General features: G+C 33.6%; 1 protein-coding gene across 1 annotated transcript; it reads left to right on the forward strand.

Annotated features, from left to right (window-relative positions):
• The first annotated feature begins 6,028 nt into the window (after nt 1-6,028).
• LOC149254942 (endoglucanase 16-like) lies at nt 6,029-9,641 on the forward strand. Its single transcript, XM_089454881.1, has 9 exons — nt 6,029-6,100; nt 6,464-6,610; nt 7,027-7,239; nt 7,346-7,546; nt 8,231-8,308; nt 8,431-8,583; nt 8,702-8,810; nt 8,935-9,098; nt 9,309-9,641. Exons 1-9 carry the CDS (start codon nt 6,029-6,031, stop codon nt 9,639-9,641), a joined length of 1,470 nt encoding a protein of 489 aa, XP_089311007.1.
• The last annotated feature ends 3,630 nt before the right edge of the window (nt 9,642-13,271 follow it).

Consider the following 13,271-nt stretch of genomic DNA (forward strand, 5'->3'; position numbering starts at 1 on the left):
TTTACATGGAATTTTAATATTTCTTCAAAACATGAAACCCCTAGCTTAGGTAAATACAAGGTGTTTTTCGGAGATGATGCTCCTGCATTAGACTCCCCATGTAAGAAAATTCATGACCACCTGGTCATAAGTCTGGATATTCCTCTGGATCCCAAACTTTATTTTGTAATCTTTCTTTGCTTGTCAATTGCTTTACTGCTGTTGTTAACTGTTGTTGTCCTCCAGGCTTCCATATTTTGTGTTGTAGTGCTCCACTTGCTCTGCTTTGCAATCTTTTGCTGTCTTTCTCTTGTTGTCTTTCCTTTCTTTCTTGCTGTGGCCTCTTCGGGATTCTTTCGTCGTCAGTCTTTTGATACTTTCAATCTCTCGGTCCAAATAATCTCCGTCTGTTGATTTCCAGCTATTTGCTGAGCTAAGATGGCTTGCTCAGTTTGTATTGTCACTTGCTGACTTCTTGTTTCTATGCTTTTTCTGTTCTGACTTTCTCATTTCTTACCGCCACCCAATCATCCATACCCTCTTGTCTTCTGGAACAGAAAACTTCTTCTTCCTTCATTTGACTGTTCAACTGAGTCAAATGTTCTGCAACAATACCTGCATTCACAAAACACTTGTTAGAATAAAAAATCAGAAGCATCAGTGCCTTATCCTCCTTTGCCAGCACTTCAGTATGTTGTTCTGAAGTCTCCTCCACTATCAGCACATTAGTATGTTAGATTCTATTTGCCCAAAGAATCCTCTGAAGAATTCTCAATACTGTCAACCAGTCTTTTCTCCCACATCATTTGCTTCAATGGTATCTTTCTGCACTCGTTCACTGTACTGAACTCTTTCTTCTGCTATCTCCCTGTCATACTCCGAATTTTCCAACAAATATTCTAGCAATGCAATTTCTTTGTGACATTGCTGAAGCATAACATCACCATCACTTATAGTCCCTGCATTCATATACAACTTGTCAGTTTGAAAACTACAAGTTTTCAATAACCTTAACCATTGGTTCATATAACAGCTCTTCAGCTGATCCTTTCTTCATTCACATGAACTTCCTCTTCAACAAAACCTGTAATGACATCACAACTGTCAGCTATAAAAACACAAGAGTTCATATTATCCAGATGATCTGGATCTGCCCAATAATTCAGAAAAACCGTCAATGATCTCCTCTTCCATTTGATCAATCGAAACCTCCTCTTCCAACTCAATGCTCTGAGTTGCGTACACTTCAACTGTACATCCATCATCTGCTCGAGCTCTTCAGCTCTTCCATTAACTGCATGTTTTTCTGTCGATCTCTTTTCTGTTGTAGCTTCTGCCACTTCACTTTCTTTCCTTCAGTGGAAAGATCCATTCTCTATTCTGGTTTTTCCTGCTCTTGCAGCCATTCCTCTAGTACCTGCGATTGGACTTTCATTACTGAAATCTCTCTTTTCTTGACTTCTGTAGTCATCTCATCGCTGTGGCATTCCTCTGAACCTCTCTTTTGATCTGCATGATCACTTTCTCCCTGAGTTGTTCACTCACTATGAGTTGTACTAGCCTCTACGACAACAATCTCTTCTGCTGTCACTTAGCTCACCAAGCCCTCCTCACTCAGTATTTTGTTAAGTACTGTTTCATTGCCTCTGGAACCTCTTTGATCACTCTCTCTGCTTTCTTCAGGCTATCTCTTCAACTCACCTTCTTCTTCAGGACACTACAATTGTCCTCCTTATTCAGCCTTTAGCTGAATGCCAGGTTCAATGCCATCGTCTTCTCTGCAACCATAAACATCAATCATAAATTTCAAATCAGAAAATCATCTCACCTCCCTGATTTTGTCCTTCATTCACCTCTGTAATTTCCTTCACTGTAATCCTGTTCACTTGTGTAGTTTGGATATCAAATTTAAAACTCCGATCTTCCTTTCATCATTCATCATACAGTCAAAAATACATTTCAGTACTCATTCAGAAAATAAATATTTCAATAGAACCAAGCTCTGATACAAAAGTGACGCAAGCCTAGAGCCTAGCCTGCAATACAGGATCTTCAAATTGTTTATGCTTATAAACATACATGCTCTATTTTGCCGAATTCAAAATTAGACAATCTCTTTCAATTTCACTCTTTATGTGGAAGCTTTCTTTCATATTTATGGTTATGAAACCTTCTCATAATAATCATTTCTCAAACATCAAATTATTTATCAATCAGATTTTAGATGCTTCATAACACCAGAAATATGCCTTAAGTCCCTCATTCATTTCATCGCCAACATACCATCACAAATTCTTTCCCATGTGTTGGATTCAGTTAAATGCGCCCTTGAGTTATCTTAACAACTTAACAAAGTTATTCAAATCCCAATTTGGAAGTCAACCAACTAAATTGCGTCCTTCAATTTGCCACAGTCTTCATCATTATTATAATGGAACTCCATTAACCCAATGCATTACAATTTTTTCATGTTTACAAATTTCATTGCAATTTAACAACATTATTTTGACTTAAAATTGCAATCTATATAAGCGTAGATTAGCCTCTTTTCTTGTATGGAGATTCACTGATCAAAATCGATTTATGAAATCGGTCTTTCACAGAGTCTGCTACTCTGCCGGTGCCTATAAACAACAATCTGCTCATGTGATTTAACTTACCTCCACGGTGGTCGATCTGGCCCATGCAACTTGGCATCTGTTTTCCAACATTCCACTTGAAACTTCTTTACAAGTATTCCGGCAAACTGGGTCTTCCACCTTCTGTCCACGCTATCAATTCCGCCTCTTTTCAACTTCAATACCTTTCTGTAAATCGATTTCCTATGGATGCTTCTGTACTCATCGATTTATTAGTTAATCGATTCAAAACTCTGAAGTTTCAACCAGACTCTGAATTAAAAATAAACTTACCTCTCCACGCATCTTCAATTCAGAAATCAACGTTATTATACATTGAATTCTACAGCGTTTACTGTTTTTACCCCTTTCGTCTTCTGCACCAGCGTTTGCAATTGTATGATCTACAGATGTGACACGTACCATTTATTCTGTCTTCACGTGTCAAATTTGACTTCTACCATCGATTTCTTTTACGCATTTGATATGACGAATTGAAAACCCAAATTTCATCAATGTTGCAATGCTGTCACCATTCAAATCAGATCTGCGCACTGTCAAAGCTATTAACTCGGCATTCAGTCTTCTGCAAACCATTTGGACTATGAATTCAACTTATTTCTTGTTCTTTCAGCATTTGGTAGTCAACATTAATACATTTACTATGTAGGTATATACCATCCCTCCTTATATCTGTAGTTAAACTCACAAACTCAAACATTCGTTTCAGTTATGCATAAGATTTTGTTTCACGCATTTGCCAAAGACTGTTTCTGCAATCGAACTATGACATCTACCATAATAGAGTCAACATATTCAATTATCTTTTGAACCATTCACGTTTCAATATATATACCCTTTACCATTTAATGCAACAGTGCTCTCAACGCTCTAACATCTCCTATCGATCACTCAGAATTTCACAAGTCTAACATAATAGAGTTTTGCGTACAGGACTTCACTCCAAAACTGCAGACTTAAAATGTATTAAAATGCTGGCGCCCTTTTCTTTTCATTTTCTATTAATCAAATACAGATCGATATGACACAACCAATCCTAACTCATGCACAGATAACAATTGTTATATTAATAACAATCCTTTTTGCTTGGACACATAAATCGATCTCACTTTTACTACAGGTTTCCTTTGGTCAACCTTCCCAACAATCGATACCTCAATCACATATATACAGTTAACCAGAAATAAACTATAACTTTCACAACTAATCACCAAATGTATATATATAATCTGAAATCAAAACAAGATTACTTACAAACTTTGTTTGGCCTAATATTCCAGATTGATGGCCCTTACAATTTCTGAAGGCTTACAGCCTTGGTTGTTCCAAACCAGCTCTCTACTCCTCTCCTATTCTCAATCCTATTTATACAATTTTAAAAATAATCTAATTTAATGCTTTATCCCTTCAATTCCTCAACAAACCCTTAAATCTCTCAACATCCCTAAAAGATAGATTCTCATCCCTAAAACTTAGAAACTAATTCCCACTTAGGCTCCCTCATTAATTCTAAATAATCTAGGAAGTAATTTCTCTCAAACAATTAATTAATCACTCAAAATAATATTAATATTTACATGGAATTTTAATATTTCTTCAAAACATGAAACCCCCTAGCTTAGGTAAAATACAAGGTGTTTTTCGGAGATGATGCTCCTGCATCAACTAGGAAAGCTTGTGAGATTATCAAATACCCTAACATTGATTGGGTAGGTGGTGGCTTGCTCACTTGGCAGATTTGGCTAGATTTGGTCAAGAAAAACCCAAAGTCAAGTTTAAAGGGGGGTTGTTAGATAAACTTGACCCTATGGTGGAGTTGAGGTTATGTCAACCGTTAGGGTTAACAATATTGGTTTTGGGCACCTAGTATTGGTGACTCATGGTATTGAGCTCATGGTATTACACGTAGTTCAAGCCCTTAAAAGACTTGTGTATTCTCCATTGTAGGCAGCCATGGTTGAGCAGCCATGGTTGAGCGATGAAAGCTCAGGTTGTTGGCCGGCTTGGCTGTGTTTTAGCTAAGGACAATAATAGATCTATTGCTGGTTGGTTTTTCCCCAATTGGGGTTTTCCAGATAGTCATGGTGTACATGGTTTGAATGTGTATTTCTTAATTGTTATATTTATTTCTCTTGAACCCTAACACAATATAGTTTGTTTTGGTATATGCCTCATAAACTCATGGAGCAATTGAGCTCTCGACACCATTCTTTAATAAAGAATTCTATGTGGTGATAAAACATGTACCGTGGAAGAATGGATTTATGTATTCACAATTGACCCATTGGCATGTTCTTAATTTTGTTCATGGTAAATGGCAATCATAAAAATTTTACTTATTTTTTCTCTACTACTCTTTCCTTTGCTGAGTTTCGTTTGCAACATGTGGTGCAATTACTTGTTTATAATCCTTGTATCATATCAGATTATGGCATGTCTAAAAAAATACATCTCTGTAAACCTATAATAACTTGTTATATTCTCTTCTTTTAATTATTAAACAGTTACAACTCAAATTCAAATGTTAAGCTTTACTAACTTCTTTTTGAGTGAAATTATTTCTATAATATGTTATTAAACTTTATGTTATTCATCTTGTTTTTACAATTATATGGATATGCCAAGAGTTTTAAGAGTTTTGGTGTTTGGAATCCATTTACAGTAGTCCCACCCATGTTTGTTAAATATCTTCCAACATATTACTTTACCTAAAATACAAACCTAAAAATGATTTAATTATAAAATTTACTAAATAAAAATTTGTAAAAAACATTATACAAAATATGGAATGAGATATTACATTTCTGTCACATTTGCAAAACTAGTAGAATGTAAATAAAAGCTTCCGGTTTTGAAATTAAACTTTAGACCTCTTCTCTATAACTTTATAAGGCTGATAGAATGTATATTAGAACTCTAAATTTTAAAAATAAATCAATTAAAATTTTAAAATTAAATTTGTTATATTTTTAATTTACGAAATTATAGCTTTAATTACATACATTTAAATTTGTACTTTAATTTTACGGGTTTTGAAATAGTTAATATTTCGTATATTAATAGAAACGCTCACAGTGCCGATCTAATAGGCAACGGTAGTTAGTTTATATTCCGTTTGTGTGGAAAAATTAAATATTCAATAAATATTCTAGTCTGTGTAGAAAAACTAACTTCGTTATCTTCCTTGTGTTTCTTGAAACTTTAACATTTACTCGTTAATAGTACTGTGAGGAAATGGTGATGAGGCAACCTTATACACTGACTTACCATTCAGTTAATATTTTCCTGGAATTTCCGTCGTTTCATGTCCAACTGACACCCACAAGACTTCTCTACCCTTCAAAATAAGCATCGCATCAAACCTGCATGCAAGACTTCTTTGTCCTGCAAGACCTCTACAAAGAGACAGAATGGCAGTTTCATGCGGCTGTTTAATGGCAGTTGTCATGCGGCTGTTTAATGGCAGTTTCATCAATGTAGAGGTATGGCTGTTGATTCATCAGTACAGGAGTATGGCAAAGGACAGGCCCTGCAGTTGAAAATAATATTTCAACACAAAATAAGCACCGCATCAAACCTGCATGCAAGACTTCTTTGTCCTGCAAAACCTCTACAATACCCACATCAAACATGCATGCAAACAAAGAGACTGAATCCCCTTTATGTTTCTATTCTTCATTACACGTTGGTTGCGTGAGACTACAAATATATATACGCATCAACTTTTGCAGATATTTATTTTTGTACCCATTTACTGATCAATTGCAGCAGAAATGGGTTACAGGGTTACCGTGGAAAGGTTTTTGTGTATAATTCTTGCTACTGTGCTGTCTGCTCCTCATTAGTTTGTGTTGGGTGAGTTTGACTACAAAGATGCTCTGCATAAATCTATTCTGTTTCTGGAGGCTCAACGTTCAGGAAAACTGTCCAGCAGTAGCAACAGGATAAGATGGAGAGGAGATTCTGGTCTAATAGATTCTCATTTTGGTATTGCCATCTGTTCCGCATTGTTTTAGAAACGTTGTTTCCTGAATGTTTTAGAAGTGTTGTTAATCATACCCAAAGCGGCAAAATAACGACGCTGATCTTATCAATGCGAAAACGATTGATACTACACCACAACTTATTTAGATCAAACAATTGATCTCTCGGAATTGATTTCTCAGCACTATCAGATTTCAGGATATTATGACAATATACAATTAAGTTATTAACAAAAAGATCCCCAAAACCCACCTACAATGTGAATTCTTACTCCAGTATTATGAGTTGTGAGTTTGCAACAGCTTGATTTCTATCAACATTCTCTGTCCATATAAATTAGGAATTGATTATTTGGTCCAGATCTTCAAGAAGTCTGGAAAGATACAATGATGTTCAACATGGCTTTTACTGTGTATTTATGTAGGTGGATTTGGTGGGCGGTTACTACGACGCTGGGGATAATGTGAAGTATGGGTTTCCGATGGCTTTCACCGTTACCATGCTGGCATGGGGAGCCCTTCAGTACAGAGATGAACTTGCAGCAGCGGGAGAGTTGGAGAACGTTAGGGATGCCATTAAGTGGGGAACTGATTATTTCATCAAAGCAAGCGCCACCGAAAACGAGCTGTGGGTTCAGGTGAATTAATTGCCATCCCAACTAAATTTACTCATGGATCACAACAAAATTTACTAAGGATCACAACAAATGGCAATTATGAATTTAGTTATGGTTTTGTTTTTAGGTGGGAGATCCAACTGCAGACCATAACTGTTGGGAGAACCCAGAGAGGATGGACACTCCAAGGAATTTGTACAGAATAGATACATCCACTCACGGGACAGAAATTGCAGCAGAGACTGCTGCAGCATTGGCCACTTCCTCCGTCGTCTTTGCAGCCATTGACAAACCTTATTCCATTCTCCTACTCCAAAGAGCTACTTTGGTATAAGATTATGCGTATTCTAAAATCACTTATACTGTATTATTGGTTTAGAACAACGATTGAAGATTTGAGAGATATTGAGATATTTTAGAATCCTACTGTACTGTTAGGAAAAAGGTCAATGGTTTAATTTCTTTTCACTATTATATACTATTTTTAGAATTTACAGTCGAGATAACTTTAGTAATTAAAACAAACATATGATAGGAAACAATTTCTTTTCTGTTTTATTCTATTCTATTCTATTCTTAGAATTTACAATTTAGATAACTTTAGCAACTTATGATAGGTCATATTTGTTTGTGGATCAATGTTTTTTTATAACTTTTATTTTAAATTTAATTTAATGTCTCATTTTTGGAATATTTTGGGATCAGACAAATATGGGTGAGATTACTTATTTGAGGTTGCCTACCTCTTTTTTTATGATTCCAAAATATTCCAAAAATCTTTCAAAAATGCCCATTTTTAACATGTCTATGAAATTCATGTCTTAGATTCAAAATTGAAAATTAATTTAATGATTTGTCTTCTCCAACATTTTAAAATACTCATATAATTGAATATTAATTTAGTGCAGCTCTTTCGTTCATGTATTAGATTCAGAATTGAGAATTAATTTAATGAATTTTATTCTCCAACTTTTTATGATACTCATGTAATTGAATATGTCATTTAGTACAGCTCTTTCGTTTCGCTGACCAGTACCGGGGAACATATCATGGAGAATGCCCTTTCTATTGCTCTGTCTCGGGCTATGATGTATCTTTCCTTAACATTATTAATTTTACTTCCTTTTTTACTTCACACTATTATTTATTTAAACTACAGAGTGAGTAACTTCTTGAAGTCTTCTTATTATTCCTCTACTAACTAACTTACAGGACGAGCTTGCATGGGCAGCGGTGTGGCTATATAGAGCAACTCGATTGCCATATTATACCAAATACATACTCCACCAAAATTTTTGTACTTCCAATGAGTATGAGTTCAATTGGGATCTCAAATGTGCAGGAGTTCAAATCCACCTGTCTAGTGTAAGTCCATATTCACATAAACATATGAATCACAAAATGTTCAATTTAGAAAAAGTTTAAGACTGACCACTTGACCTTCAACTGACCACATCTTCATAAAAATTAATAAACCTGGCAGCTATATCTCTCCGGAGAAACCAACCTGGAAGTTTTCAGAGGCCAAGCAGAAGTGTTCCTCTGCTCAGTTCTTCCACAAAGTCATCAATTCAAAAATTCCATCACATCAGGTAAATGGAAGTTTCTCCCTGTCATGCTCCGAGTTTCAAAATTAAGCTCATCAACAGTGTTTGTATCTGTTGAGTTTCAAAATTAAGCTCATTAACAGTGTTTGTATCTGTTTCACTTGTACAGGAGGTTTGTTGTTTGTCAGAGATGGTGCAAATACACAATATGCTACTTGCACATCATTCCTTGCATCAGTTTACAGTGACTTACTGTCACGATATAAGCAATACCTGCAATGTGGCGATCAAACATATGAACCAAGCATTCTTATTGCATTTGCCAAACAACAAGTACACACACATATTATAATTTTTTAAGTGTTGCAAAATATTTAATTAATGAGGAGAAGAATTGAGAACACTTGTATATCCATTCCAGCTTTCTCAGAGTATAAGAGATTCAGAGTTAAATAAATTTGATTTTTTGTTTTTTCATATCATAATTTGCAAAAGCAAGCAAAGTAGTAGCTAACAAATCCACTTTGCATATGTAAATTGCAGGTGGATTACATTTTGGGAAAGAATCCTGCTGGTATGTCTTTCATGGTGGGTTTTGGTGACAAATATCCACAGCAAGCTCACCACAGAGGGTCCTCCATAGTTTCGATATACGAGGATTCCAGAAAGATATCATGTACAGAAGGTTTCACTTTGTGGTTCAACAGAGAAGCACCAAACCCAAATGAATTAACAGGTGCAGTTGTGGGAGGGCCTGATCGCTATGACGGGTTTGAGGATAGCAGGATTGATTCCACCAAGCTTGAGCCCACGACGTATATCAATGCTCCTCTCGTGGGAGTCCTGGCTAAGCTCCACAACAACATCATGGAATAATCGACATAACAGGGCCGATTCGTGCAAGCTTGAGCCCACAACTTATATCAATGATCCTCTTGTGGGAGTCCTGGCTAAGATCCACAGCATGAGCATGGAATCACGGACTTAAGTTCAAAAAGTTATGCTAGTAATATCTTTTACTAAGTCTGTATTCTATATGAAAATCTGAGTCGATGGAAATATATATGAATTTTGGTACGTCTGGGCTCCAGAATTGTTTTGTTTCATTTCATCCTGTTGAGTCCTATAATCATATTGAAGACTTGTTTTTACATCTTAGATCCCATATGCAGATTGAAAATTCTTCTATTTTTAAATAGCAGTGATATTAGCATAGAAGAACATGGTGTATGAGAGTCTCGGAAGATCCTGTGTGTTAAATATGTGAGCATACAGGGAATGTGTGATCATAGGATTTTTGTTCCATGATGTTATATATGAGCATTTAGGAATGTGTAATCATAGGATTTTTTTGTTTATTAATGTATAGATTGCTCTTCACTTGCACGAGCCGGAAATTTGCACATGGTTATAATGTATATTTTTTTTAAATAATATGAATATATTATAATTTTTTTAATGTTGTTTAACTTTAAAATACAAGTAGGGAGGATGGATAATTTGAATATAGGTTGGAAATTTATAGATATCCTACAACAAATATTGGAGTATATGAGCATTACGGAATATAGATTTTGATTTGTGTTTAGTTTACAAAATATGCAAGTGATATAAATGTTGTATAAAAGTATATGTATTGTGCCAAAGAAATAGATATTGTGATAAAGAAATATTCTTTGTTAAGATGGGAAAATAGAGATTTAGTTGGGAATTCATAGATATCATATAACAAACATTAGACTATATCAGCATTATGAAATATAGACTTTGGTTTGTGTTTAGATTATGTTTTTTAAAGAATGTATATTGATATCACCACTGTGTATAAAATTATATGTATGTGATAAATAAATAGACATTCTTAAGATGGGGGAGCATATACTAATTACTTACACACAATTCAAAACCAACGCTTTTACTTTGTAACTCCATCATGTAGACATTGCTAAAATGACATCTAGATAGAGAAACAACCATCCACTAGATTTCATGGGTACCCAACCATAGTACTTTGGCTCATTACGATGTCCCTTCATGTACATGGTTCATTCAACTTCTTGCACTTCCTCTATTATACAACCACTATGGTCCATTCAAGTGTTTCCAACCAACACATGTCTCGCTCCTAGTGTTAACGAACTTCCTAATAGAGACGATAGAACTAAACGAGACAACTCCTCTATATGGCCACACCCTCCTATAGATTTCCCTTTGTTTTCTCTACAATATAATTTATTATTGATTTGATATAGTTTGTAAATGTTTTTATCTTTTATTTTGTTTTATTTGATTGTATATGCATAGTTTCCAATTAATTTGATGACAATTGTTTCCATTGGAAATTTATTTATTTTTTCATATCATTTGATCTAATTTGTTTCCTATTATTTCATAAAAGTGCCAAAAAAATTATTGAAAAATTCTCGGTAACGAGATCCAAATCAAAGAGTTCAAAGCGTTGATAATATGGGTGTTTTTAAAGATTTTGATTAAATTCAAATGCAAGAAATTTGAATCTGGATCATGTATACACATCGCTAATATAATTTTATGAGCTCTCAATTCCTTAAATCTAGATATAGAGGAATTGTTGATATATTATTTGTATTCGGATCTGGATAAGATAAATTATGTCTTAAAAAAACTTTCATAACTTAGATCATATATATTAGGATTTGGATCAAACTTAATATATCATTATTTGAAATTTCCAAATCCTTGATACTAGATATCCAAATCCAAATCTTTCTTTCACCTAATATTTCATAGATTTGAAATAACATGGTGGACAATGAAATGAATCTTACCAAATTTTTAGTGCATTTATGATGACATGTAATATGACATGCCATGTTGACATGTCATATTACATGTCATCCCATATGGCCAATGACTGATTTAATTTATTAAGCATACTAATGACTTGGTATGATGACATATACATTGACATGGTAATTTTGACATAGGTGTTAAAAGTATTCACATTTCATGAATTCATTGTATCTGGATAAGTAATGATTTAATGGAATTTATTGTGGTGTTATGCATTCTAAATTTTATTTTCTATCTAGCTATATGGAACTATGAATTTGTTTTGAATTTTTTCATATGTATTATTTGTATAAGGATCCTGATCATTTATTTTCTCACTTCATTCTTCCTAATTCCATAATATTCATTTCCACTTCAAGTACCTGGATCAAGAATTTATATAAATATTTGGATATTGACAATACATATATGGATTAAATTTTATAGGCCTTATAAAAGTCTTATGGATACTGAGGTATCCACTTTGTTTCTCACATTCAGATTGTTTTGTTTAGTCCATGTTACTTGTGAAGTTCTTCTCCATGTTAGATTAAACTACTCAGCTATTCGTGGGCTAACCAATGGATTATTAGAGATAATCATGTATGGAATCTACTAGACACTGGCATGCTTTTGCTGATGTGTCATCTACCATAGTATTGCTATCCATTACATATTTTCAGATCCCAAATTTTTGTATACTAGTCTACTATATGATTGAGATTAAAAGAATACACTGTAGCGCATATTGCATAATATTGTGCGAATGAATTATGTTAGGTGAAGGATAACTTATAAACTCTTTGTAACCATTTCACCCAATGAATATGGATTAATATTGGAATCTATTATTTGTTTATGATTACTTGCGTAAATATATAATTATTTAACTATTAACATACTAGCTATTACTTTTGTACATTTGGCAGCCCTTTTCAAGACCGAAATAATCTGAATGATAAAGAAAATAGAAAGAATAAGAGAATAAAATAAATAATAGAAAAATAAGGAGAAAAAAACCTACTTGCATACAAATAAACACTATGACATATTCAAAATCTTGAATCAAATACAAATATCCTTATAACAAATTACAATGTGTTACTAACCATAAGAATTTTAAAAATGGAAAATTATATCGACATCATTGTTTGAAAGGAACAATCGTATGCTTTTATCAAACATTTTCATAAGAAATATTAAAATTAGACTTCGAAAGTGGAATTTGTTGTAACAAAAAGAAGATAAAATTGAATGTACTTTATTAATTATGTCATTTAAGAAGAAGTTCTTTTCAGAAACAAAGAGAACGAAAATTTAGATTCCAAAGTTTGTATAATTTTATCAATTCTCAATAAATGTACTTTATTAAGTATCCCATTTAAGAGGATGTTCTTTTGAGAAACAAGGAGATCAAAAATTTAGATTCGAGAGGCTTGTATAATTTTATCAGCTCTTACTGATAAATTTCTAAATGATAAATTGAAACGTCATATCTTTGGAGAAGACTTCTATGGCAATGTGTTGTTATATATTTTTTATTTCTATCAAGGTTTAAGATTTCCATATTCTTATATTTCACAATAATTTATTTTTCAATTAATATTTCATATTGGATACAAGAATATGTATGTGATTTTTTTAATAAAAATATGTTTTTTAAATATTAATATATTTTTTTGTGCTCAATATTTT

The sequence above is a fragment of the Pinus tabuliformis genome, chromosome 7 (assembly GCF_031772625.1).
Source record: "Pinus tabuliformis cultivar Carrire ecotype Pingquan chromosome 7, CPIR1, whole genome shotgun sequence".
Lineage (NCBI taxonomy): Eukaryota > Viridiplantae > Streptophyta > Pinopsida > Pinales > Pinaceae > Pinus > Pinus tabuliformis.